This window comes from Bos indicus x Bos taurus, chromosome 7, assembly GCF_003369695.1.
Source record: "Bos indicus x Bos taurus breed Angus x Brahman F1 hybrid chromosome 7, Bos_hybrid_MaternalHap_v2.0, whole genome shotgun sequence".
NCBI classification, from domain to species: domain Eukaryota; kingdom Metazoa; phylum Chordata; class Mammalia; order Artiodactyla; family Bovidae; genus Bos; species Bos indicus x Bos taurus.
The window spans coordinates 57,845,943-57,873,331 of record NC_040082.1 but is presented as its reverse complement, the minus strand read 5'-3'; the positions used below and the strand labels follow the sequence as shown (position 1 = coordinate 57,873,331).

General features: G+C 56.9%; 1 protein-coding gene and 1 non-coding gene across 3 annotated transcripts; both read right to left on the bottom strand.

Annotated features, from left to right (window-relative positions):
• Nucleotides 1–108: 108 nt before the first annotated feature.
• On the bottom strand, nucleotides 109–26,496 carry PCDH1 (protocadherin 1). 2 transcript variants are annotated; one of them, XM_027546129.1, is made up of 6 exons: nucleotides 26,300–26,496; nucleotides 16,940–17,802; nucleotides 11,779–13,974; nucleotides 6,242–6,461; nucleotides 5,264–5,302; nucleotides 109–4,134 (listed from the first exon to the last, which is right to left on the bottom strand). In XM_027546129.1, exons 1-5 carry the CDS (start codon nucleotides 26,337–26,339, stop codon nucleotides 5,277–5,279), a joined length of 3,345 nt encoding a protein of 1,114 aa, XP_027401930.1. In that variant the 5' UTR covers nucleotides 26,340–26,496; the 3' UTR covers nucleotides 109–4,134; nucleotides 5,264–5,276. The 2 variants fall into 2 exon arrangements, with proteins under 2 accessions (XP_027401930.1, XP_027401929.1); XM_027546128.1 differs by lacking the exon at nucleotides 5,264–5,302.
• TRNAC-GCA lies at nucleotides 22,079–22,150 on the bottom strand. The gene has a single exon. It is a non-coding gene; the product is annotated as a tRNA-Cys (tRNA).
• Nucleotides 26,497–27,389: the final 893 nt, after the last annotated feature.

Genomic DNA, 27,389 nt, shown 5'->3' with positions numbered 1-27,389 from the left:
CTCTTCTCCCGTCCGCGTCCCCCGACCCTCTCCAAGGTCGCTACCCCAGATTTAGCCTCCACTTTCCCCGGGACGCCGACCCAAGGGGCTGGAAGAAGCCAAGTGGGGTCCGGTTTTCACACTTTTATTGTAAAGCTCGGGAATAATTACACGGGTCTTTCATTGACAGCTCAGCAAACAAACCGGAAACGAACCGAACCGGAGGGGTAGGGGCGGTGCCTGCGCATGCTCGCGGCGGGGGGCGGGGGGCGGTCAGAGAAAGAGAAAGACAAGAGAGACAGAAATCATTACAAATCAACGGGATTGTGCTCGCAGCGCCAGGGACAGGGGTGGAGTGGGGGCGGAGCGGGGGCCCTTCCCGGGAGGAGCGAGGCGTTGGGAAGTGGCACGAACCAAGAGAAACACGACCCCAGTGTGGGCACCCAACGCGCCCAAAACCCCCCTCCCTGATCCCCACCCCCCAACACACGAGAGAGACACGGCCCCCCTCCCCACTCAGATAACCCGAGGAGACACAGTCTCCCCCTCCCCACGGGCAGACACACCGCCCGGAAACCCCATGGGCGAGACACAGTCCCCCCTCCCAGAGAAGTCCCACGTGGAGACGCCCCCTAAGAGGCTTTCTCTTGGCCAACACAAGCCAACCCAACACCAGGAGACAGCCCCCGTCCAGGGAAGAAATGGCTCCAGAGGCTGGGCCCTCAGGAGATAGAGGTATCCCAGAGCCCCTAGGAGAAAAGACAACTTAGAGCTGCCCAGTCTCATCCCAAGTGCTGCAGGTCAGAGACACCCCGGAGGAGAGGTGCGGGGAGGGCCAGAAACATCTCTTCCCAGACATGCTTCAGAGATAGCCCCCTTCCCTGGGAAGAGAGATGGCCCAAGACTGACATGCCTTAAGTACTCCCAGGAACCCTGGGAGGAAAACAGGCTCCCCAGAGAGCCTGGGTAGGGGGGAGACATGCTCCCATGGTCCCCGGAGGGAATACATATCCCTCTAGAGACTCCCAAGGGGAGAGATAGGGCCTAGGGAGCCCCCAGAGGTGAGGGATGCCCCAGAGACTCTCCCCGGGGGAAGTGAGACACGCTTCAGGGACCCTAGGAGAGAAGTATGTCCCCATATACCCTCCCCCGACCAAGAGACATGCTCTGAAGTAGGGGGTGAGGACAGACTAGGTCCCCTCTAGGAAGACACTGACTGGGTCAGGCTGGGTTTGAGCGGGGTCTCCTCTGGCCAAATGTCGCCTATTTGTACATAAAACTGTACGCGACACAAGGCATTGGGGAAGGGCTTCACAGACCTAGGACCAACTGGAGTGGTCCCCAGTGCTGTCACCCACCCCCTGCCCACCTTTGGTTTCACCTCTCCAGTGCCCAGGTGGTGACAGACTCAGTGCCCCGACCCCAACCAGGGGGCTAGGGGCTCTGCCTTTGCCTGTGGGAAGGGCTCCTCTGTGCTTCTCAGCCCTCCTGGCCACCTGGGCCACTCTCTTCCTTCTGGCTTCTCCATTGTGCAAAGTGCTCCTCTGCCCTTCCACTTAGTGCTCAGGGGCCTCCAAGACCAGGGCAGGGTGCCCAGGCCACCAGGGGCTTCCAAGGGGAGTCTGCCGACCCCAGGAATGCCTCCTGTCTGGACCACCCTCTCCACCAAGCAAATGGGCCGCATACAATCTTGCCAGAATCTTGAACTCCAGGACCCAGGACAGCCCTCAAAGCCACTGACCCACCAGCTGGGCAACTCATGTTACCAACTCCACCAGTATTGCACCTGCCCCGTTTGTGCAGGGGGAAGGGGCTGTCTCTTTAACCAGCCCCAGCCCACCTCCTGGGCCTCCCCGAGGGAAAGGAGCCTTTGGCCAATCCCTGGACCTGGTTGCTGCCACCCCAGCCCACTCTACACCCTGCCCTCCATAGAAGGGCTGTGGATGCTGGGGCCACAAGCCTAACAATGTTCTCCTTCCCAGCACTGTTACCCCAAGCCAAGTTAGGGGCAAGGAGCAGAGAATAAGGTGATTCTTCAGCCCCATGGCTTTCAGGGGTGGAGGTGGGGTCTCTGGGGATACAGGAGTTAAGACCCCAGCAACACAGCTCCCAAAGGCACCAGACGACCCAGCAGCCTGTACCCACCCCTCCCACCCTTGGGCCGACCCCCCCAAGCTTAGACGAAGTCAAGCAAGGGCCATACCCTGAGTCTCCAGCCTCCCAGCCTGGGCTCCTGGGGAGCTGGAGAGGTATGGGCCAAGGCAGTGGGGGTTTCTGGAAGGAAGGGGGACTGAGGCTTTGAGATGGCCACAGTGGGAGACGGAGGCTCTGCAGGATGCCCCTCACACCCTGGCCCCCTGAGGTGAAGAAAAGAATCCCACCTCATCATGGCTGACTGGGCTTCTCTGCCCCCCAATCTCCCCACCCCCATGGGACCCCTGACCCTGGCAAAGGGAAGCCCAACTGGAAGAAGGGGGCCTGGAGCCCAGGGTGCCCTGAGGCGCCCTTCCCACCCCCTGAGATCAAGGCAATGGTGGTTTTACAGGCTGACGGGTCAGTCATGGCAGGGGCTGGGGGTGGGGGGCAGAGAGGGGGCAGGGTGCAGGTACCCCCTACTGGGGGCAGCGACCAGCCACCCCCTGAACAAACCTTCCTGCTCCCAACTCACCCGACCAGGCCAGAGGCACAGTCATCCCACCCCTGTCCAGCTGCCCCCCACAGCCTCAGGGCCCCTCTGTGATGCTCATCTGGATGTGGGGGCCAGCCTGAGCGGGGATTCCCCCCACCAGGGCACAGCGTAACAGTTCCAAAAAAATAGAGATTTGTTTCTTAAAAAAAATTAAATAAAAGCCCAGCTCTGCTGATAGGCGAATGTTACCCTCACCCCCGCCCACCCTTTGTTTCCCTGGCCTGCACCCCCATCCCACCATGGCCCCAGGGGTATTTACAACATGGAACAGTAGAGGCCTGGGGTGGGGGGCACTGCGGCAGGGAGGAGGGGGCATAGGGCAGGTCCCCCCCAGAGGGGTCCCCCAAGACAACACAACATCAACAAGAAAAGTTGCAAATCAGGCAGAAATGGGGACATCATTCCAAGGTCCTTATATACAGACACTGCATGACCAGTGGGGAAGGGGGGGCCCCCAGATGGGACCAGGCATGGGCATGTGGCAGGCAGGTGGGCCGGCCCAGGAGCAGTACAGGAAGACAAGGCCTCTGCCCCACTCTCACCCCCATCCCCACCCCACCTTTGGTAACAACAGCCCTTCGGGGAGCGCCTGGTGGTTGAATTTCCTCTGGGAGTTCCCAGGGAGGGGGGCTCCCCAGTTCAGCCCTGCTGCAGGGCTGGAATAGAGGCATCCTATCCCCGCCCTGGTCGGCCATCCGGGAAACAATGAGTTAAAAGTGTGCTACCCACCCTTGACTCCACTATCTGCCCAAAGTAAGGGGGTGCTCCCTGGAAGTCGAGGGAAGGGAGCCTAGTCATCGGAGAGGAGCCCTCTTGGGCATCAGCTGGGAGGAGCCCCATAAAGGGGAAGAGGGGGCTCCCTAGGGTCTGGGGGATGAAGTGAAGGGAGAGGACCTGGACCCTGCATGGGGGAAGGGCCAGCGTGGTCATGAGGCCAGTACCCCACCCCCCACTCAGGGCCCTGGCCAGGAAGTCCACGCTGGAGGAGTCAGGAGCGGGGACCCTGGAATGGGCCCACCTGGGAGCTGGCCGGCGACTGGGGAAGGGATGGCCAGCCGGCCAGAAGGGGGCTCACAGGTAGATCTCGCGCTTGGCTGTCTGGGCAGATGCCGGTGTGGCTGCAGGTGGGAAGTCCGAGGTCTGGGTCAGGGGGATTTCCTCCAAGGTGGCCGAGTCCTTGCAGGAATCATGGCTACTGTGGGAGAAGGCACTGTAGGAGGGCAGGAGGCGCACGGGGGCCGTTTTGGTGTTCCGGTCTTCCGGGGGGCTGGGGCTGCCGGCGCCCGCAGGCTCCTGCCCTCCTCGGTCCTGGTAAGGCACGAAGGTGGAGAGTTTGAGGGCGCTGCTCTTGGTCCGGCGGCTGGGAGACGACTGGCCTGGCATCCAGCACGTGTCGGAGTGGCCAAACTCGCTGCACTCGCGGGTACAGGTGCCCGTCATGGCGACATCAGGCAGAGGGCGCAGGTCTGCAGGGAAGAAAGGGGAGGGTCCTCAGGCAGGGCAGCCTTCGAGGGCTCTGCTCCATGGCCTCCCAACAGCACCTCCACTCTGTCTTGGAACAAGAGTGCACACCCCTTCCTGCCCACCAAGCTCACAGGCACACACACCCTCCCACCATCCATGGAGTGTACACTCTCACACACAGCCTATCCTTAAATAGACACCTCCCTTCTTCCACCCTCACCCATCCTCCAGCTCTCCTCTCACACACCCACTGTATCTGCCCTCAGACAGGTGCACGCACAACCCATCTATGCACTCTGTCATCTACCTCCAGACAGGCTGACACATGCACACCTACCCTCAGATAGGGATGAGGAAACCCCTGTCCTCATTACAGACACAATCTCTTTCTCCCTTGTCGCCCCCTTCCCCCCACACACCCATAGCCTTCCCTTCAGATAGGCATGGACGCACAAACCTACACCGGGTATCTCTATCCTCAGACAGAGGTGGGCACATATCTTCCTTCTGAGCCCCCTTAAGCCTCACCATGCCCCCAGCTGTCCTGAAACCCCACCCCAGCACAGCAAGGCCCCACTACAAAGCCAGGGGTTCCCATAGAAGCACACACTCACATAGCCACAAGCACGCTCATGCAGCCCCACCCCGCCTTACTCTGGCCCCTACAGCAACCACCATCCCTGGCCTTGCCCCGGCTCCCTGCCCAGAACACCCACGGGAACAGGAGTTGGCCGCCTGACATCAGCAGTAGCCGGTGTGGTTGCTGGGCAGCCGGGGTCTCTATGGGAACGGTTGGGCCTGGAGCACTTCCTGTCACAGTTGCCCCTGTCCTGCCCTCTCTTGGGGACAGCACCAGGCGGTGACCTCCCCGCCCCCTGCCAGGGACATGACTGAGCAGCACCACCTGGGGTGGGGGCTCCCCTGGCACCACCCACCCTGGTTTGGTCTCCTGCCAGTGCAAGGTGAGAAGGGGACAGCTCTGTCGTTAACCCTCAAAGCACCCAGGCTCTTTAGCTCAGGGCAGAGTGGGGACCCAACATGGCATGGAGCAGAGCACGGGCACTGGGTGGGCGGGGCTGGGTGCTGGGCCGAGTCCCACAGACCCCAGACCCCAGAGCAGCTCCCACATACCTGGCAGTCCGCCTCAGGGCCTGCTCCTGCCAGCCGGCTCTGCGCGGGCACAAAAAGGACGAGACGGGAGTGAGATCGCGCATGGACGGGCAGGGTGGGGAGAGAGGACACTCTGAGACCTCGGGCCTGGGAGGTCAGACAACAACCTGTGCCCGCGGGGTGAGGTGTGGAACCTTTCATCTTTTGGGGGGCTTCGGGACTTCGGCTTGAGGGAGGGGGCGAGACCTGAGGAAAGCTCCAAGCTGGAGAGTCTGTCTATCCCAAGGGCAAGCTGATTTAGGCTCCCCACTGTGGGCCACCACAGATGCCTTCACACAGACACGCACTGCATCCATACATTCTGACACACATCCCCCATCTGTCCCCATACTGCTCCTGCCCAGACCTCACTTCTGCCATCACTCTCCAAGCCTCTCCCAGACAAGACTTTCCCCTTCCCAGCCCCACCACTCCTCTCCTCAGCCAAACCATCTCCTGCTCCCCCGGGGACCATCACACCCTTCTCTGGGCTCCTTAGAGCATCCAGGGTCCCTTGAGCATCCTCAAGGCCCTCTGACCCTCATTACATCAAAAGATTGCCTCAAGGCTCCCTCACCACTGTCTGAGCCCTCTAGCCCCCATTCTTGGGGTCCCTGTTCCCAGGAAGCAATATAGAGTAGTACTAAATGCAAAGTCTTTGGAATCAGAGAAGCCTGGGTTTGAATCCTTCCCAGCTTTGTCACTTCCTGTATAGGACTTTGGATAAGTGACTCAACCTCTCTGCGCCTCAGTTTTCTCCACTGTAAAGTGGGCACAATAAAGATCTCAAATCAGAGTGGTTATGCAGATTCAATGAATATATGCCAGAAAGCACTCTGCACAGTGATCACTGCTGACCACAGAAGAGCTCAAGAGATGGAGGCTGTTTTGTAAGGTCTTGTCATCATTTTCAGGCTTCTACTCATTCCTGGGGTGCCCGACCATGCCAACGCCCCTCACCGTTCTCGGGGTGCTCCATCTCTCCTATGCTGCCATCAGGGGTGGTGCGCTCATAGTGATCCTCAGGCAGAGCCAGGGGACCCAGTCGGGGCCCTGACGACGACTTGCTGGATGGCGTCTCAGACTCCTCCAGGCCACTATCGTAGTAACTATGCTGGGACGGGTCCTGGAGCTCCTGGGCCTGGCTGGTGGCGGAGAAGGTGACGCGGCGGTGAGGTAACTGCGGGGAGAGGAAATGTCACTGCTGGCCGGCCAGCCTGCCCCACGGGCCCACCACCACACCAGGCTGCAGCCCCAGCCAAGCCTACACCCAGAGCTTCTAGTCCTCTAGGCCTCAGCAGCAACCAAGAAGAGGCCCAGCCCCCCAGCACAGCACAGCCCCCCAGAAAGCAGACACCTTCATAGAGCACTGCCCTTCATTCTAGGACAGCTCCCAGGACAGCCAGGACCACACACTGGAAGTCCTAACACAGCACAGGCCCCAGTGTTATGATAGCCCCCAGGCCAGCAACGATAAGCCTAATCCAGTACAACCACTTGTTAGAGCACAGCTTCCCAGTATTGGCACAGCCTCTCTCATTCCAGACAGCCAACACCAAAATAGCACAATACCAGCCAACTCCCCTAATTCCAGCATAGCCTCTAAACACCAGCAAGCCTCCAGTTTCTAGAACAGCTCCCTGAAAGCAGGACACACTCCTCATTCCAAAACAGCTCATCAATACCAGAACAGTTCCCTAATTTCCAAATAGCAGCTTCCAGACTCCAGCTCCTCACCTGTTTCATTGCTCCATAACTTCCTACTGCCTCCATCCAGTGGGGTTGCTAACGGCTTTCTGAGGTTCTGTTCCTCACCCCTGGTCTGCAATGCCCCCTGGTCTGTAATGCCATAGGCAGGACTCCCTGCTGAGTCCTCTCCCACTCAGCCCCTGTCCCCACTTGTTCCCCTTCAGAGAGGCCTGGGAGTGGAAAAAGGTGGGAAGGAAGAAGGAAAAGGAGCCTGATAACAAATCAGGGCACCTTGGGGGTGGGGTGGCAGAACAATGGAAACTCCCCAGCCCTCCATATCAGGAAACAGTATTACTGGAGAGGGCAGGGCCCAGGAGGACCTGGGCATAGGAGGGGGAGGCGGCATCCATCAGGGATTCAGAAGACTGGCTTCAGATGGAGACTCCTTCTAGGAAACAGGAAGGAGCTTCTGGGAGGGGCTGCCGGCTTGGTGGATTCAGGATTTAGACTGGGAGCTGGGGTCGGGGGAGTGCAAAAGTGACAGGCTGCTCCCAGCCAGCAGCTCCGTCTGCCTGCCATGGGTTAATGATCATCCCAGGAACCTGGCAACCTCAGCCTGGAACTTGGCACAACCAACCAAGCACCCAAACACCCACCTGGGACTACCACTGGTTCTCCTACCAACCAGAAATTAGGAGTTGTGGAGGGTGAAGACCAAGGGCCCCTGGAGGCCAGGGATGGGAGCAGCCCATGCCCAGGCCCCTGCTGATGAGTCTCCAGGTTCCCTCTAATCCTCTGACTTTGTGCTGCTTTGTTCTTAAAACTCTCAATAGGTTATTGAGATGGAAGGTGGTCCAGGTTTGCAGACCCACCCTCCTGATACCGTAGACAATTTGTGTCCCATTCAAGGCAGCTGGGGTGGGGGAGGGCGTCAGCACAGGGAGCTGCCTGCCCACCCTGCCTCCCACTCCATCTTCAGGCACAGGCAACCCTTCTTGAGATCCATGTCGGGATCCAAAACACTGAAAGGTCTGGGTGATAACAGACAAGATCTCCCAAACTGACCTGACGATAGGTTCCAGGAGCTCTGGGAGGCACAGAGTAGCCCGGCTATCAAATGTTTTTTTCTTCACAGTTTTCTTTTTAGACATTAGCCAGCAGCCCTCCGTCCCTGCAGAACCTGTGCCTGGTAATCCAAGGCTGCAATCCTGCCTCCTGGAATACACATTACTTGGTCTTTTTCTATGATGCTTTTCTTTAAAATGGAGGGTTGGGTCATACTCAATACTAAATATTCCCTATAGTTCTATGACTATCAAATTTTAAAAAGTCTAGGGACTTCCCGGCAGTCCATTGGTTAAGATCCCACACTTCCACTGCAGGAGGCGCAGCTTCAGTCCCTGGTTGAGGAACTAAGATCCCACATGCTGTGCAGTGTGGCCAATAAATAAATAAATCTTAAAAGCCTATGTCCAAAATCTGTCTCAAACACCCCAGTCCAGAAGTTCTAGACACTTCCTGGATATTTCTAGTTGGTGTCCCCATGGACCCTTCAGATTCAACGTGCCTGAAACCAAATTCTTTTTCTTCAGTCAGCTTCTGCATGGGCAATGATCTTACCATTATCCCCCTTATCCAGACTCAGAAGGATGGTATCTATCTGGAAATCTTGGTAGCTCTCCCCTCACTCCCCACCCCTACCCCACATCCAATTATTCCTTGAGTCCTGTGGGTCTTTTCTCCAGAACGTCAGCCTGATCCATCCATCCATTATTCCCTTCGCCACCATCCTTGCCTAGACCTTAGGGGTTCAGTCCTGTACCTTCACCTCTACCAACTTAAATCCATCATACACTCCAGTGAACTTTCTAAAACTCAGTTCACCCCAAATTCAAGAGCTTTCAGGGGCTCCTATTTCCTCTAAGGAACTTTTGACAAGGTATCTATGTCCTCTATAGCCTACACCTTCCAATCTCCTGTCTCAGCTCCCCACTCCATCCTCCATTCCGTTCAGAGTCCCCTCTCTGCCCTCTCCCTGCCTCCAGCTTGGTGACACTCACTCCTGCCTCAGGGACTGGCTCAGCCTCCCGTCCATCTCCTGCTCCTCACTTCATGAAGAGCTGGTTCAGGTGCACATTTCCCTCTCAGGAGCCCACTCCCATGTCTTCTCATACTACATGCCTCAAAGAAAGGGAGGGGACACCATGGTCAAATAAATGTGGAAAACCCAGAGTTATACAAAGCTTAACAGTTTCTCCCTTCTTGCAGAACTTTGTAGAGCCTTTATTAGGTTAATCTGAACTTAGTCAAAAAGTGCATAATGGAAAATAGCAGACTCTGGCAACCAGATCTCGTGATGATTTGAATTTGACTCCATCGCTACCTGGTTTTCATTTCTGTAAAATGACCTACTCACAAAGAGTTATGAGCGTTGAATGAGCTAATTCACATAAAATGCTTAGCATGGTACGTTGCACCTGGTAAGGACTCAAAAAAAAAAAAAAAGAAAGCGAGTAGTGGCAGAACAAGTTGGGAAAAGCTTTTCTATGTGGCATTCTCACTGGCGAGAAGCAACACCAAGATTCCGAACTGCCTCATCTTTTCACTTGTATGTCTTGTAGAAATATGACCATTTTTCCCTCAGGGTCTAGCACAGTGCTGAGCACACAGTAGGGATTCAGCCTATGTGTTTTGATGATAACAGCGGTATCATGACTTGGTTATGTTCAAATGTGCAGTGTGGCTCCATCCCTGGGTTGGTCTGGAGCCGAGTAAAGGATAATCCCTCAGACTTCGGAAAAGAAAAAGAGATGAAAGAGCTACAGGAACAGAAGAATGAGGGAGAGGCAGCGGCAGCAAGGAGAGGAACAAGAGAGAAAGGATGATTGGTCAGGAGCTGCCGGAGGCCACCCGAGAGATGCTTATTCGTCCAGGAGAAATGAGATGAAACCAGATTTCACTTCCCCATGCCCCACTCCTCCAAAACCCCCAGGATTTTCACTTTGGGGGTGCTCCAGGGCGTTGGGGAGTTTGTGGACCGAATCAGAATAGAGAGCTGGCGCCTTGGACCTCCTGGGAGTGTCTCAAGCCTCTTCAGTTACCATGGACACAGGTTGCCTCTGGCCTCAGAGACTCCCCCAGGACCTGAGTCCCCTCACTCTGACTTTAGCCTCCTCCTTGGGCACAGCCAGCGACAGGGCAGACCCAGGAGAGCAAGAAGTGAGAGACGGAGAGAGAGAGAGTGAATGAGAGCTAGCAGCTAAGGGTGGCCAGAGCAAGGAGCTGAAGGAAGGGAAGGGAGAGGGCCATCTAGGGTGCCTCAGCCCAGGTCCAGGGACACAGAGCAGGTTGGCCCACGGCACTGGAGGATTCCCTCCCCTCTCCCTGGGCCCGCCCTCCCGGCAGCCCAGGCTGGTGACCCTGGTGGGAAGACAGGGCAAAACAGGCTAATTGCTGGGTGTTGAGTGGTACAGGGATGAAGAGGCTGGGAAAGGGACTTGGGAAGATCTTGCCTCTAGTGAAGTTGCCTAGTATAATTAAAAGGTTCTGTGCCTTTACCTGAGGCAGCCAGACTGCACTCCACCTACCCCTACCAGCTGCTCTGGTCTGAGCTCTATTGGGAACTGCTCAGTCTGCACAGAGGGGAAAGGTCAAGTCTTAGTCAGTGGAGAAAGGTCAGGACTTGGGTGTCTCTCCACCCGCTTTCTTGATGAAGGGCATCATTCCCAGGGAGGCCTCACAAACATGAGGGGAGGTGGACTTCCCTGGTAGTACAGTGGGCAAGACTCTGTGCTCTCAATGCAAGGGGCCTGGGATTCGACTCCTGCTCAGGGAACTAGATCCCACATGCTACAACTAAGACCTGGCCCAGCCTAAAGAAATAAATATTGTTTAAAAAAAAACACTAAAAACCACGAGGAGAGGGATACACTGCTGGACACACTTCTTTTTGAAGGGTGCTTCACCCAGACAAGGACTTGGTCATGGTCATGGGTTGGTGGGGGGGAAGGTGATCAATTAAGATACGGTTGGCAGAGAGGTGCAGGTCTGGGACATGGGGAGGGACAAAGAGCAGGGATGGGGACACTGAGGCAGGACCTCCAGACAAAGGTTTGTTTCCAGTCTCTCTCACTTCTTCTCTCACTTCCAGGAAAATAAGAAACCAAAACTCCAAAAATAGAGAACTTTATTATCAGGGGGAAGTGTTTGGGATGGGGGAAGAGGAATGGGGGGCCCAGCCCAGGAGTCTGGGGTGGGGAAAAGGGTAACACACAGTACACAGAGAAGGCACAAAGGGGGGCCCCCCTCCCTGACAGAGTCCCCACCTGGTTACCCACCAGGGCCCAGGTCTCCCTGTTTCCCCTTCACAGAAGCACCCATGACTGGTCTCAGACAGAGATCCAGGTTTGAAGGAGACTTAAGTCTCCATTTCCCTCCACGCTTCTGCCTCCAAACCCTTCTGCTCCCCTGCCCATCAGCCCCCACCTGCAGCACCCAGCATCTGGTCCTGTCCCAGGATGTAACAAACCACAGGCCTCTCCCAGTGGGGAGGGGCAGTGGGTGGGGGGACACAGAACGCACCCTCCATTTTCACTGGGCCCAGCCCTCCAAGCCTGGGTGAGGCAGCAGGGTCATTGCCGGTCCCAGCGTTCCCTGACCTTTGGTTCCACCTCCCACCATTGCCTTGGGCTGGTGAGCAGAGCAGGTTCAAGACACCAGCTCCGTCACTCCCACACCTCGGTCCAGATGGCCCCATGGTAGGGGTAGGGTGGGGGCTGGGGCGTGCTGAGCCTCAAGGGCTGGCCTACCTGCTTGCTGGGGTATTTGGGGGGGTTGGTGCGGTAGCTGTAGTCGGAGTACTGCTCAGAGCCCGTGGACGTCGTGTCCCCGGTGCCCACGAATGTGTTTGCAGGCGGCAGTTCCTGCACCACCTGGTGCTTCTTGGAGGCGGAAGGCGACTGGGGCTGCAACTGGATGGAAGGCAGTGGGGAATTAGAGCGATAGTGGCGACCCAGGTCAGGGCTGCCTGGTGGGTAGTTGAGGGGCAGGTGGATGCGTGGACTGTCCCCAGGGGCGTCGCTCATCAGGTTGAACTTGAGAGACTTCTGCAGGCCAGTCTCATCCTCATCCTCCACCGGTTTCACAGGCTTGGGAGACTTGCTCTTCTTGCCCTTGCTTTTGTTGCCCTTGGAAACTTTGCTGCTGGGCTTGGGGGCGTACAGGTCCTTGGTCTCCTTCTTGCCAGCCTGGTAGCCACTCTTGGCCTCCCGTTGCCGGCAGTAGCGCACGAGCACAGCCAGGGCGATGAGCAAGGCCACGGCCACGACACCAGCCACCACGCCAAAGAGGATGTTGCCGCGCTGCTTGGAGCGCTCATATTCTGGGTCCCCGGCGATGTCAATGTCCAGCGGTGTGTCCAAGCTGTGGCCCAGTAGGGTCTCGAGCAGCGTGCGGTTGGCCAGAGTCTCGTTGACATACAGGTGGACCAAGGCTGTGCCGTAGCGTGGGGGCTTGCCGCGGTCACTGACCTTCACGACTAAGCGGTGCAGCCCATGGTGGCGGCGCTCAATCTCCTTCTCCAGGGTGATGGCACCAGAATGTGACCCAATCTGGAAAAGTCCATAAGGGTTGCCACCAGCGATGCTGTAGGTCAGCTCGGCATTGACACCAGAGTCAATGTCCTCAGCTGTCACCTGGCTGACCGTCTCACCCAGACGGGTCTGGGGGGTCAGCAGCCGGTGGGAGGTGTTAGAAGGGGCAGTGATAAAAGGTGCGTTGTCATTCTCATCCAGCACGTTGATGGTGACACCAACATAAGCTGAGCGAGGTGGGACACCACCGTCCACAGCTTTCAGTTGGAAGGTATAGGTGCTTTGTTGCTCCCGATCGAAGCTCAGGCTGGAGAGTATGGTGCCCGTGCCATTCTGGATAACAAAGTCACCATTGTCCTGCTCCACCGTGAGCTGCACCCGTGCGTTCTCCCCCTTGTCCCCATCAATGACAGTCACCATGCCCACTGGACTCAGTGCCGGCATGTTCTCCATCACCGAGAAGTTGTAGCCACTCAGCATAAACTTGGGGTCGTTGTCATTGCAGTCCAGCACGTTGACGAGGACGGTGGCTGTGCCCTGGAGACTAGGGCTGCCCCGGTCAGCTGCCACCACCTTCAACTCATAGCTTTCCCTCTGTTCCCTATCCAGGGATGTCTTCACCCGGATCTCTCCAGTTTCAGGTGAGATGGTGAAGAGGCCCTTGGCAGCTGGCTCAGGCTCCAGAGAGTAAACCAGCTCAGCATTGGAGCCCGAGTCGGCGTCACTGGCAGTGACCTCGGCAACCACTTCACCCGGCTTGTTGTTTTCTGGGAAAGCGACCTCAGTGATGCTCTGGGTGAAGACAGGCGCATTGTCATTGACGTCCACCACCTGCACCTTGAGGGAATTGGTGCTGGAGAGTGGCGGGTTGCCAGAATCCACGGCCACAATCTCGATGGTGTAGTCTTTGACCTTCTCATAGTCGAGCGGGGTGGTGGTTTGCAGGAAGTACTTCTTCTTGCTGTCACTTCCCGTCTCGCTGGCCTGGCGGAGTTGGAAGGGCACATCGCCTGCTACCACACAGGTGACAGCCGCATTCTCTCCCTCGTCTCTGTCAGATACCTGCACCAGGGCCACAGCTGTCTCTTCCGCCACATCCTCTGAGATGTTGGCCATCCCGTCCTGGTGCGTCACCAGCCCTATGCCACGGATCTCGATGGTGGGTGCATTGTCGTTCATGTCCTTCACAGTCACCACCACCTGGGCTCGGGCACTCTTGGGGTTGGTGCCACGGTCCTTGGCAAGCACCGAGAAACGCAGGGTGCTCAGGTCCTCACGGTCCACGGGGCCCTGCACAGTGATAAGTCCGGTGTTCCTGTCCAGTCGTAGAAGGCGTCTCACGACTTCAGGTGCCTGGTGGAAAGTGTAGTCGATCTCTGCGTTGGCACCTTGGTCTGAGTCGTTGGCCTTCACCTACAGGGCAGGGGTAGAAACGAGGGAAACAGGGCTGGGTTAGCTTGGGGATAGCAAATTAAGGGACACCAGGGCTGCCTTTCCAGGGAGCACAGCAGACATGACTAATCTAATAAGGCAGCCTTTCCAAAAGCAGCACGTGTAAGCCCTGCCCTTTCCCAGTTCCTGACACTGTAGCTGATATTACTGATCTATTTCCCTGAAGAGCACAGATAACAGCCCACAAATCCTCGATGGTGCTGCAGGCTAACTACTAGAGATGGGACAGGGCAGAACTGAACTCTACTTATCATTTCTATACTAGTCCACCCAAACGTGGGGATGAGGATCCAGCTAGCAACCAGGGTAGCCCTTCCACCCAATTTAACTGACCTTCAACCCTTCTGAAGAGCTGGGAATGTGTGAGTAGTAGAGCTGGTGTGTATGTATGGCATATGTGTATAATAGGCATGCATGAACATACACGTGTTGTGACTATGTGAGAAGGTATGTGTGTTTGTGTACGTGTGTGTTTGTACATGAATGGAGACCCACATGCCCACCTGGAGGCCACAGGTGAGGGGACTGCTTTTTTTGAAAACAGCCAGATAGGGATGTGGGTCAGAGGGAGCCCGCCAAGCCAGGCCACTACCCTTGTCAAACCGGGGAAACCTGTTTCAAGTCTCTTCTCCTCCCAGGTCTGGTGCTGGCTAGGCACCAACTTGAGGAATCCGGCCGAGCCTGCGGCCAAGAAGGAGGGACTGGTGCAGGCCACAGAGCCTGCTGGCAGCAGGCTGGGCTCCCAGCATCAAACAACGAACTGCCTGTCCCTCTGCAGTGGGCACGCCCTTCTGCGCCGAGGCCGACGCGCACCCGGCCCAAGTCTACACAAACACGGGTGGTGACGGAGGAACAGGAGCCAGGTGGGAATGGCCATGAGGGAGCACCGGTCAGGCAGAAACATGCGATCTAGAGTTAGGTCACAGCCCAGCAGAATGCGTTGGCAGTGTGTGTGGGGAGATGAGACCAGATGGGTGCAACTAGGCAGAGTCTCTGGGGAGCAGAGCAACAGAGTCTTATGTTCAAATCCCAGCTCCACTGCTTCCCAATAACGTGACCTTGGGCCAATGATTTAACATCCTCGAGCCTCAGTTTACAAATGTGTAAAAGGAGGATAATAATAGAACCTATTTCACAAGGTAGTGATGAGGATTAAATGGGATGTTATTGGTAAAAGTGTCTAACACTGCCTGGCACGTGCCAAGTGCTCCCTAAATACCATGTATCTCTCTTTTTGTTTATCCATTCAGCCATCCATCCATTCACCTCTGAAAATCAGTGCTGACACTCTATGGGCCACTGCTAGTGTCTTTCCTTCCCATCAGGATTTTTTTCTGACAGTCAAGACACATGGGTCAGGATTCCCAACTGCTTGATCTCTGCTCACTCCTCTAACAGTTTCTCTTCGCCCCTCCATCCCCTCAGTCTGTCACCAACTTTTCATTATGATTCCCACTGTCTGCTTCCCTGTCTCTAGCTTGGTCACCCACCTCCTTATCCGCCTTTCGTGCCAGCTTACCTCTCTCTCTGACTCTTGACTTCTGTCTCTCTCTCCCATCTTGCTCAGTTCTTCAGCCTCTTTCCCACTGCTGGTTCTCTCCTATCCTCTCTTTTCTGCTCTATCTACCTGTAGCCTCGTCTATGCCCCATTGTCCTGCTTCATCCCACTTCTTGACTCTTATACCCATGGGCTCTAAAGTCAAACTGTTGGACGTGGCCGAGGTGGGATCTGAACACATCAGATGGGTGACGTGAGGAAAGTTTCCTAATCTCTGTGGGCTCAGTTCCCCATCTGTAAAATGGGATAATGCTTACTTGGTACTATGGGGATTAAATGATATAATACACAGAATGTATTCAGAACAGTGCCCAGCACCTAGGCTATGATTAGTCACCATCCCCGACTGTCTGTCTCCCTTCTCTCTGTCTTTCTTCTACAGATTCCAGTCCACCAGCCACTAAATAAAGGTCCAAACTGCCCCTGTGCCCTGCTTCAGTTTGGGGATGTAGAAGGAATGGTTTCCCAGAACAGCTAACGGTGTGCAGGGCAGTCTGAGCCCTCCTCAGCTCCCTCACATCAAAGACAGACAACTTCAGCCCATGGGGAAGGAGAAAGGCTCTGGGGCTGGCAGGAGGCCAGGGCTGAGATGACAGCACGAGATACACCCACCTGTCTGCAGGGACGCTTTCTTTGCTCCCTCCCAGGCCCTGGCCCCGCCAAGCTGCCCAGCCCCTGGGGCAGTTCCCATGGAAAGGGGTGCTGAGAACTGCAACAGAGGCCACCAACCCAACTGTGCCCAGTACCCCATATCCATGGGTGCCCAGTGCCTAGGGGAGGAGACAGATGTATAGATATCTGAGCACAGTTTCTAGAATTCTGAGGACTCACCTGGCTAAAATGATTTCATTTGACTGTCAGGGATGGGCAAAGGTAGGCTGTGGCTTTCAGCCTCGGGAAACTCTCATCTGGCTAACGGGCCCCTGGTTGGGAAGATATTCCCATCTCTGGAGAGAATCTACTTGGACAAAAGGCGATTCATTTGTTCAGCTCGCTTGGCTGGGGAGGAGAATGTCATTTGACTTGGGAGGGGGTTTCACTTTGCAGAGGTTTCTCCAACTTGACTCCGCCTCAGGGATGGGGGATCACTGTACTTATGCTGTGTCACTGTCACGTAAATAGCTTGACAGAGGAAAGTCACTCCCCTGCTGGGGTGTGGTAGGAAAGTCTCACCAAGCAGGGGCTGGGAAAAGAGATCTCGCTGCAGTATTTTGACCGTTTTGCCCTTAAGTGAAGGGAATTCTCACGAGGTTGGGGTGGGCTCCCATTTCTAAATGGAAGTCAGCCACAGGGTAGAGCAGGGAAGACGTAGGGTAGAGTAGACCCAGGGTAGAGTGGGTCACCCTGACAGATGGAGGGGCCTCTCACCTGGATGACTGAGTGGCCTATGGGGCTGTTCTCAGACAGCTCAGCCTCGTAGGACGGCCGCTCGAACTTGGGGGCATTGTCATTGGTGTCGAGCACGGTGACCCGAAGCAGGGCGCTGCTGGCACGTGGGGGGTTGCCACCATCCTGCACCTTGATGGTGAGGTCGTAAGAATCCAGGCGTTCCCGGTCCAGGTTGCCCATCACGATGAGCTGCGGCTGCTTCCCCTCCTGGTCCTCTGCCACCTGCAGCCCAAATAGCTCCTGGGCCTCGGGCCCCACCTGCAGCTCATATGACGCCACACCGTTGGGGCCAGCATCTCGATCCGAAGCCACCGGGATGGAGAAGAGTGAGCCGATGTTGGTGTTCTCGGGGATGGGCAGTGTGATGACTGGCGAGGCGAAGTTGGGCGTGTTGTCATTGATGTCCTGAACCTCTATCTGGCCCTCCAGCAGCCGGGGGCTGCCATTCTGCACAAGGTCTGTGATAGACACCTCAAACTCCAGGATACAGGGCTCACCAGGGAGCTGGTTCTGGCATTCACGGAGCCCCTCACGGTCGATAGAGGTCTCTGTGGTAAAGATGTCGCCCGTCTTGCCATCCACCCGCAGGTACGGAGCGCCCACCTCTAGTTTGTACAGGTGGCCCACGTCGGGAAAACCGTAGTCAGCGGCGAGGCTCCCGATGAGGGTATTGGGCGGCTGTTCCTCAGCCACCTTGTACACCACCCGAGTGGCATGGCCTGGGGACGGAGCCAGCAGCAGCAGCAGTGCTAGCAGCAGGGTGGGCAACAGCAGACGTCGCTCCCCAGGGCCTGGGCTGTGCCTCAGGGGCCCCATTGGGGCAGGCTCCAGAATCAGGAGAGCTGTAAGGGGGAGAGACAGAACAGAGTGGTCAGCTGGGAGGAGAGCCCAGGCTCTGAGGGCTGCCCAGAGCCACCCCCAACTCCCCCTCTCCCACCCACACACTGATCTCCAGGAGAGAGAATACCGATTCCAGGACCCAGAACCCGGAGTCTCACCCACAGCCCAGAGTAGCAGCGGTGTCTGCTCCAGCTGGAGGAGCCGGTAGGCGCCGGAACAGGTCTAGAGCAGTTCCCGCCCCTGGAATGCCCGGACCCACCTGACACTCCCTCCCTCCCTGCTCTCTGCCCAACACCTCCTTCTCACCAGCATCCTGCCTTAGTCACCCATGCTAATTACCCTGATACTGAGATAGGGAGAGACAGCAAGTGCAAGGGCGAGACCTGGAGCCCCCCACCCCCTGCCATGAACACAGTAGGAGAGAGACGCAGGAACCCTCACATTCCCCAGACCCCAATCATCACCACCGCCCACGCTGAGGGCCGCTCAAGTTGGCTGCAGGCAGAAGGGATGACGTCACGTTCCTATCCCTTCTGAGATGCCAAGTCAGTGTGCGCATGTGAGGTAGGACATCTCAAATCCTCTTCTGACACTAATCACCCTGCTAACCAGGGTGCCCACCCCTACAAAGGGCCAGCTTGAACAGGGCCCCAACCGAGGCTTGCAAACAAGGTTGAGGAATAGGGGTTCTCCCTCCCCGACCTCCTTGCAAACACACATGCCCCTGAGCATGGACACCTGTGTGTACACACACAGCTCCTCCGCCCTCGCTCTCCACGGGGGCGGTGGGGAGGAGAGACATGGGCAGGTACGTGGAAGATAGCAGACGTCAATACTGGGGTCAGGGCAGTCAGTGGTCAGAGCTGACTAGCCCTGGAACTGGCATTGGGAGCTGCCCTGGCCCGTCCTTAGAAGCTAGGAGTCCAGCAGGTCTAACTGGGATTGGGCTGCCGATGACACGAGCAGCCTTGCCCAGACCACTTCCCACACGTCTGTTCAGTCTCCCAGTGTGTATCTGGCCCCTACCTCACACCTGGCCCCTCCCGGCCTTAACCGGTCCAGCCCCATCTCGCATCTGCCTCTCCCTGCCCACCCCCAAATCCTTCCAGTGAGAGACCTGTATGCCCCAGCCAACCACAATCTGCACCGCAGTCACGACAGCAGCTTGCTGCTCCTGCTGGTCTCCTCAGCTTTGAGCTGTGTGTCAGCAGATTCCAGCTCAGTACCAGCCTTGACTACCTCCTCTTCTCCAGCACCACCACACCACAACCAGCCCTGCTTTGCAAATCCAAAGTCTTTGGCTTGGCATCTTCAACAGAGGCTCAGGCTGGATCTCCTGTCCCCAGCTCCTTGCCTGCCCCTGGAATAGGTGCCCCGCACCTGGAAATCCTACCAAGGCCCTGTGACAGGCCACACCCACCCCACTAAAGGCAGCCGCTGGTCACCCGGGAAGCCTTCCCAGCCTCTTCAGCCCACAGTGACCTCTCCTTCCTCCAACTCACAGCCACTTATTGTGCGTACCAATCCCTCGGCAATGAATCACCGTGCAGCCGGGGACACCGCCCGCCTGTGTTATTCAGTCCCCATATTGTGCATCTAGTCCTGTGTTTTCCACCTCCCCAAGCATCCTGAAGGAAGGGACAGGGCTCCCTGCATTCATCCCCTTCCCAGAGCTGGGCTCACTACAGTGCTCATTCATGCTTTCAGGGAACATTTATTGGGTACTTAAAATGTTCCAGGCTCTATGGAACACAGTGGAACATACTGCTCTATGGGCAGTGGAACACAGATGCAGTCTGTCGTTGTGGAGCTCACCATTCTAACCCATGACTGGTTGTCACTTTTGTTGGGTTGTACCCATTTGACAGGTGTAGGGCAGCAGGATGGAGAGAGCAGGGACTGTGACATCAGGCAGTCTGAGGCAGACCCCAGCTGCCCACGTCCTGACCATGTGAGCTGCAGAAGTTGATTTAGAGCCTCGGTTTCCTTGTCAGTAAAATGGGAATATGACTACCTCTTTCCTAGGGAGTTTGAGATCATATGGGCTGAATGCCTAGCACATGGGCACTCAACAAATGCTCCCTCAAAGCACTTACCGATGTAGTTAGGTAGCTGTTTGGGGAATAATTTGTGAATGGTTTGTCTTTCTGTGAGCAGAAACTAAGAGAGCCTCTGCTTTGTTTACTCGTATATCCATCCTGAGGGCCTCGCCCTGGACCCTGCACACAGTTGCTGCTGCTGCTGTTTAGTCGCTAAGTCATGTCCAACTCTTTTGCATCCCCATGGACTGTAGCCCACCAGGCTCCTCTGTCCATGGCATTTCCCAAGCAAGAATACCGGAGTGGGTTGCCATTTCCTTCTCCAGGGGATCTTCCTGACCCAGGGATTGAACCCGGGTCTCCTGCATTGGCAGGTGGATTCTCTACCACTGAGCCACCAGGGAAGCCCCCCGCACAGCACAGTGGGTGCTCAGTCACAGCTAATGAATGACTGCGATTATTTTAGCTAACCTATCCTGGAACTTGGTGTGTGTTCACTGCTCGTCCTCACCCACTTTCTCCACTCCACTGAGGACTCCCCGGGCTCTGATCGAACCCTTCTTGTGTAGGTTAGATCTCAGCAAATGGTCATTGAATGCAGATTCCTTGCACAAGCAAAGCCCCTCCCTGGTCGTTTCTCCCACTAATAGGCTCAACACACGTGAGGCTGTTATCAGATGAGTAGTGTGTGTTTGTTCCCAGCTGCAATCTTAATCTCTTTAAAGGAGAGAGGAATTTATCTGACGCTCTATTTGGATCCATCCTTCAGCCATTTCCCCTCTCCGCATGGACCTGGCACTGGGCTCATCCTACCATCGAGCCCCAACCCAAACACACCTATCTCCAAAGAACCTCATTCCCTTCTGGGCACCTTATTCTGCCCTCCCTTGCACAGCACACACACTATATGGGATCACTGTGAGCACCAACTCCAAGTCTTGGCTGGGTGGGGCTTAAACCTGACAGGAGAAATAAAGCAGTGACAGCCTGCCTCCACTCACTCTCTCCAGATCAACCTTTTGGAGTCACATCCCCCTTAGTAAATTTTATGAAACTACATGGCAGATTTTTCCAAGAAGAACGAATGTTCACAAATTTTGGCTACAACTTCAGAGGTCCGTGGTCTGGCAGCGTCAGGGTGACTTTGATTTGTAGCTGCTCTAAGAGCTACAGATTAAGCACCAATCTCGGGGGCTTTCTTCCCCATCTCAGGTCACAACCAGGGGCTCTGACCCCTCAGGCCTCCCAGGCAGCACAAACATAGCGTGTTTGTGACACATTCTCCCCACCTCCCGCCTGCCTCCTAATACTCATACACATTCTCTCACTCTTGCTGTCACCCGTGCTCAGTCGCTCAGTCACGTCAGACTCTTTGCGACCCCGTGGGCTATAGCCCACCAGGCTCCCCTGTCCATGGAATTTTTCAAGCAAGAATACTGGAGCCGGTTGCCATTTCCTTCTCCAGGGAAATCTTTCCCACCCAGGGATCAAACCCACGTCTCTTGCATCTCCTGCAGTGGCAGGCAGATTCTGTGCCACTGAGCCACCAGGGAAGCCCCCCTGTCACCCTTAGGAGTCAGGAAAGGATTGTGGCATCTAACTTCTGATTGGGAGGAACACTAAAAAGGAATATCCAAGGCAAGGACGGTTGGGGGCAGGGGGAGTTTCCAGGGGTTGGGAGAGGCTTGCTGAGAGTAGGATCAAGAGCTGAAGAAGGCTAGGCTCTTTAAGTACCTGAAGAGTCCCTTTAAAATGAGTACAATCTGGCCCCACCCTTAGGAATTCTGATTCTGGAAGAGGGGCCTGGAGAAACCCCCCAGGCAGCAAGGTGGAGGCAGCAAGGGTCTGGAACCTTCTGGGAACAACCTTGAGGTACTCTAGGTCTTTGGAATTAAGAATGAAGTATAATTTCTGTCATCACCTTTACCATCATCATCTCTAACACTCCCAGAGATTCTACTACATTTACATCCATTTCCCATTTAATCCCCCCAATCCTCTGAAATGGGTCCTGTTTATTATTACATGGCTTCCCATAGTACATATGATAAAACTGAGGCTCAGAAAGAATAACTGCCTTAGGTCATAGAAATAGTAAGCTGAAAAGTTAAAGTGAAGTTGCTCGGTCGTGTCTGACTCTTTGCAACCCCATGGACTGTAGCCTACCAGGCTCCTCCGTCCATGGAATTTTCCAGGCAAGAGTACTGGAGTGGGTTGGCATTTCCTTCTCTAAGGGATCTTCCCTACCCAGGGATTGAACCTGGGTCATCAGTATTGCAGGCAGACACTTTACCAACTGAGCCAACAGGGAAGCTCCTAGTAAGCTGAAGAGTTGGGATTTGAGAAATAAGAATGCCTTCCCACATGAGTTGAGAAAAGGCTGGATGGAGGAAGAGAAATCAACAGAAATCACTGGTTGCTATGTACTCCCCCTCCCCCAACACACACACACACACACACACACACACACACACACACAATCCCTGGGTTGCCAAACCTGCAGGGCAAGGAGTGAAAGAGAAAGAGAGGGTCTAGGGTTCAAGGACGGAAGGACGCCAGGCCTCCCTGGATGCAGGGAGAGAGAACAGAACAGCCAGGAGTGGCAGTGAGGCAGCCCTTCCTACTCCTGCTCCCACCATCCCTGAACTTTGTCCTGGTGGTTGGTTACAGGGAGTCATTAGTCCCAGACGGCAGCCTCTGAAGCCATTAGTGCCTTATCTGCCCTTGCCCAGGCACTGGCTGCCTTCCCGGCAGGGGTGTCCCCACCTCCACCTGGTGACACTGGGAACCCAGGACCCTGAGCAGTCAGAGCCTCAGGAGGGTCAGTGACTCATTCTTCTCAGGCTCCACGAGCGCAGTGAGGTGAGAGGGCAGAGGCCAGGGAAAGCCAAGGAAAATGCCATCTGTGTCAACATCTGGGCAGGAAGAAGGACGGCTGTGGGGGTCACCTGGAACCTTCATTGCCAGCCTACCTCGGGGACCAGGGGCCATTTCCTCCTGAATGCTGTGGCCAGAGAGGAAACATACAGGGGCAGATGTCACAGCCCCAGAGGCCAGGTCAGCTGTGACCCCCACCCCTGCAGTGTAACAAACAGCCACCACCACTGCGGGCACAAAACACCAAAGGACAAAGCAAACATCTGGGAAAGGAGGGCAAGCAAGCTGGGCTGTATGGGGTGGAGCTGCTCAGAGGCTTCCCACAGTGAATAAGTGCACAGCCCTCAGCTCCTCTCCCTTCTCTTTCACAACCCACTATTAGCCTCTGTGGAGTTTCCAGGCACCTGCATTCTTGAGTCAGATTGTCAGAGTTCAAACTCTTGTTCCACCACTTGCTAGCTGTGTGACCTTGGCCAAGTGACTTTACCTCTCTGAAGATATTTCTATATTGTGGAATGGAAATAATCCTGCCTCTTGAAATTATTTGGGAGGATTAAATGAGAGCTGATACATTAAGGTCTATTGTAAAGGAGTGATATCTTTCTATCTAAATGGAGCATTTCATTTCCAGCATCAGACACACAGTAGGTGCTCACTGGTTTCATCAATAAGTGAACAAATCCCTTGCCAGCTGGGAAGACCTATGAAGGCAAGGGTAGTTGTGTATCTTACTACAGTATTGCATCCTCATCACCCACCATGGGCCTTGGCAGACAGTAGGAGCTCAATACATGGTTGAAATAATCTCTGCAGCACCAACTATCCTCTCTTATGGTAGGGGCAGCCCTCACCCCATGTGAGGATCTCCTCCTTCCCCATCTCCTCTCCCCAGCCCTGACTCCTGCTCAGCTCCTCCCTCCATCCTCCCAGACCCTCTCCTGACCCTTCCACCCACACTCCGAAGCAGTTAGCTCACCATCTCTACCTAGCCCAGGTCCCCTGACCAAGTAGCCACAGCAGCAGAACCTCTGCCAGCAAGACGCCCCTTTCCAGCTGAAATCCCTTTTGGGGGTGGGGACTAGGTGGGAGGGAAGGGGAGAAACTAAATGCAGCCAGAACTGAAACCAGACCTGCTCCCCTGCTATCCTGCTCAGCAGTCTCTGGAGGCCCTTCTCATCCCTCCCTCCTCGATCCACTCCATGCCCTGGTCTAGTTATAATTACAGATCTCAATCCTCCGAGACCCCCACATCAAGAAAGTAACACTTGCCCCACCCCTAACCCCCACACACCTAGACCTCTGGCTGTCACAAACACCTCTGGGCGCCCTCTTTCCAGGCAGCTACCAAGGGTTGGCTCAAAGCAGGTAATGGAAGGCCCTCGGCGTCTTCCGGCACGACATACTAGACTCAGCCGGACAGGCCGGAGGGGGCAGACCCCAACCTACACCGCTGCGGTCAGCGGGCGCTCGCGGCACACACCCTGCGCTCGGGGCATCTCCTCCCAGAGGACACTGGAGAGTGTCGGGGGTGGGACAGCGGCAGTTCCTCCAGCATCCCCGGGATCTCTCGGCCCCACCCCACCCCCACCCTCACCCCCGCGGCGCCGGGCCTCCCCGAGCCCGAGGCGAGACGCGAGTGCGGCGCCGGGAGAATGCGCCTCACCAGCGGGCCCCAGGCGCCCCCTGCCCCAGGGGCCGCCGCCGGGAATCCCTCCTCCTCCGCACTCCCGGTCTCAGCCTAGGGACCCCCACAAGCCGGCGTCGCCGAGAGCCGCGCCGCGGGCGCCGGGAGGGGGCAGGGAAGAAGCCGGCGCCGGAATCACAAAGCGGCGAGCCCGGCCCGGAGGAGAAATTCTCGTAAAACCGAGCCTCTCGCGGACAGCAGAAAAGGGGGCTTTACCCTACTCTCAATCATGAAAGATGTCAGAGCCGCCCCGAATATTTCCTGCTAGAAGGAATGGTCGCCGGCCACTGCTGAGAAACAGAGGCCAGAAGTCTGGGCTCCCGAGGGTAGGTGGGGGGAAGGAGTGCGAGTCCTTGTCGCCTGCCAATTCTGCTCCTGCGCGTGCCGCGCGTGCCCTCCTGGTCCCAGGGCCTCGCCCGCGCACACGACTCTGGCCTGCAGCCGGGACCTGGCGCAGGGGACGCCCAGGTGTGAGAGAGACACAGGTGTGTGGGACCCAGGTCTACTGGGGATCCAGGTGGTTCGGAGAACGCAACTGAATGGTCCGAAGAGGGTCGCAAACACTGCCCAAGGTTGGCACCCTTTGCAAAAGGGCCTAGTGCCCCGGAGCTTCGGGGAGGCGGGGTGGCGCGGCCTGCCAGGTCCAGCTTGTTCCGGGAATACCCAGCCGGCCGGCCCGGGAGTGGGGGTGGGGGAGGCGCCGGCGGGGAAGCTGGTCCGGCCAGCCCGCCCCTAGGGTTCCCGCCGCCGATATTTACACTGCCTGTATCGTGATAAGGGGAAGGGGCGCTAGGGGCTCTCCCGGCGGCCCGGCAGCTTCCCAGGACGGAATCTGGCCTTTGAGGGAGAGGGACAGAGCGCGTGTGTTTGTGTGTATACCCCGCAAGGTGTAATGTGATATTGTTGGTGGAAGGTGTGTGTGGAATCCAGTGTTAAGATGTGGGAAGCAATAAACTGTGTTTGTGACCGTGAAGCGCTGTTGTAGGTGCCACTTCCTGTGTTAGGGTGTATGCCTTCAAGGCGTGTGCGGAAACACTGGGTTCTGTGTTTATGGGTGCAATCGAGGGGTGCAAGCAAGACGCGTTGTGTACCTGTGTTCTGGCCAAGGAGTGTAACATAATTTATGTTAGGGTGTGTTCCTTAAAGGAATATGTGTGTGTGTGACTGGGTTTTGAGTGTTCATCTGGCTAACTGTGGCCGTGACACTCCTGTTTTAGAGCACGAGATTGCGTTTGTGTGTCCAAGTCGCCGAATGTCACCCCCGGTTGTGTTCTATTGCTTTGTAGGACCACAGGTTGTGTGTCCGTGCCGCTGAGCGTGCAGGCGCTGAAGCGGATTCTCAGCTAGTGACGGTGCCCCAGCGGGCGCTGATGTGCGGGAGGTATGCCTGTGTGCACATATGTATGTATGTGTGTAGATATGTCCGTGGTCTGGCCCTCCGGGTGCCCGCGGGGAGCTGGACGCGCCTGAGTGATCCGAGCCGGTCGCCCAACAAGTGTGTGTGCTTGTGGATGAGGGTCCTTGCTTGCTACGTCCTCGGGGAATGGCCCCCAACTGGGGGCTGCGCTCTTGCCCCAAACCATCTCCATCTCTCGCGCTCCCGGAGCCCCCTTATGCTCGCAGCTCCAAGCGCACCGGGGTGCAGGGCGCCTAGGCTGGGGTCCAGTCCAGCACTCCCTCTCCTCGCTTGGCTTCTTGCGGCGGACCTTGGAGGCCAGGGTGCCCCGGCCGCAACCCCCACTCCGAGCTTCCAAACGCCCCCCAATTCAACCCCGGCACGCGGAGCACCGACTGGGCCCCCGTAGCCTCGCTCGGCCGAGCGCCCCTCCCTCGGCTCCCGCCGGCCATGGCCGCTCACAGGCGGGAGCCACCGCCGCCTCCACCGCCACCGATCCTTACCCGACTCTGGGCAGCGCCGGCCGCGGGCCCTGCAGTCCATGAGCCGCCACCGGCCCCGGCCCGGGCTGCGACTCAGCACGGCTCGGGCTGGCGCTGCGGTTCAGGCTTGGCTCCGGCTGGCTTTGCGCGCAGCAGCCCCGGCGGCTTCGCGTCCGCGCCGCGCTCCCGCTCCCGGAGTGTGTGAGGCGACGGCGGCGGCGGCGGTGGCGGCGGCGGCGGCGGCGGAGCCAGCAGCGAGCGGAGCGCACAGCCGGGCCCGCCCCCTCCCTCCCCCTCCCTCCTGGCCCGCCCGCCCGCCTCCCGCCCGCCTCCCTGTCCCCCTCCCCCCGCTCCGTGGCCGGGAGGTGGAGCTCGGGACCGCTCTGGTTCTGCTGGGAGGGGACCCCAGCACCGCTCCGCAAAGCCGGGACCCCTTTTGCTGTCTCCTCGCTACCCGAGGCCCGTATACGCAGATTGTCCCCCTCCCAGGCTCTTCAGTTTACACTTATCCCACCCGTGCCCCCATCTGGAACCCCTCCCAAATTCCTTTCCCAACCTTATTCAAACACCTGTCCTTTACTCTGCCCCCCTGGGAAGTCGAGGCACGGGAAATGTCTCCCGATGCCTTCTCTGGGCATCTGCTTCTCCAGATCCACGTTCTTCCTGCCCAGACCCCCAGAGCACCCCGAGTGGCCCTCCCTTCCCACTGCGCTCTGGGGAAGTCCACCCCTCCCCCTCTGGCCGAAGCCGCAGAGCGGTCAGCGTCGGTGGCCGCAGCAAGTCTTGGGGGTGGGGCTACGGAGGGGACCGTGGAAGGGGGAGGGTAATGGGACCCAGAGGCTCCCCTAGAATGAGGACTGGGGAAATATGCAAGTGTGAAGATGAGGTGACGCGCCTCAGCTCGGGCTGTTAGAGGGTCCCCCAATCACCTGTCCTCTGGGCGGCATGGAGCTGTGGCCCCAACACATTTACCAGTGACAAACATATTCACACTGAGTCACACGGGTCCCTACCCCGCGAAGCCGCGCGGTGTCACGGCCTGTATCACACGCCCTCGCAGTGCCACACTCTCTGTTACACTCACACTCACCGACTCACACGGTGGCAACAC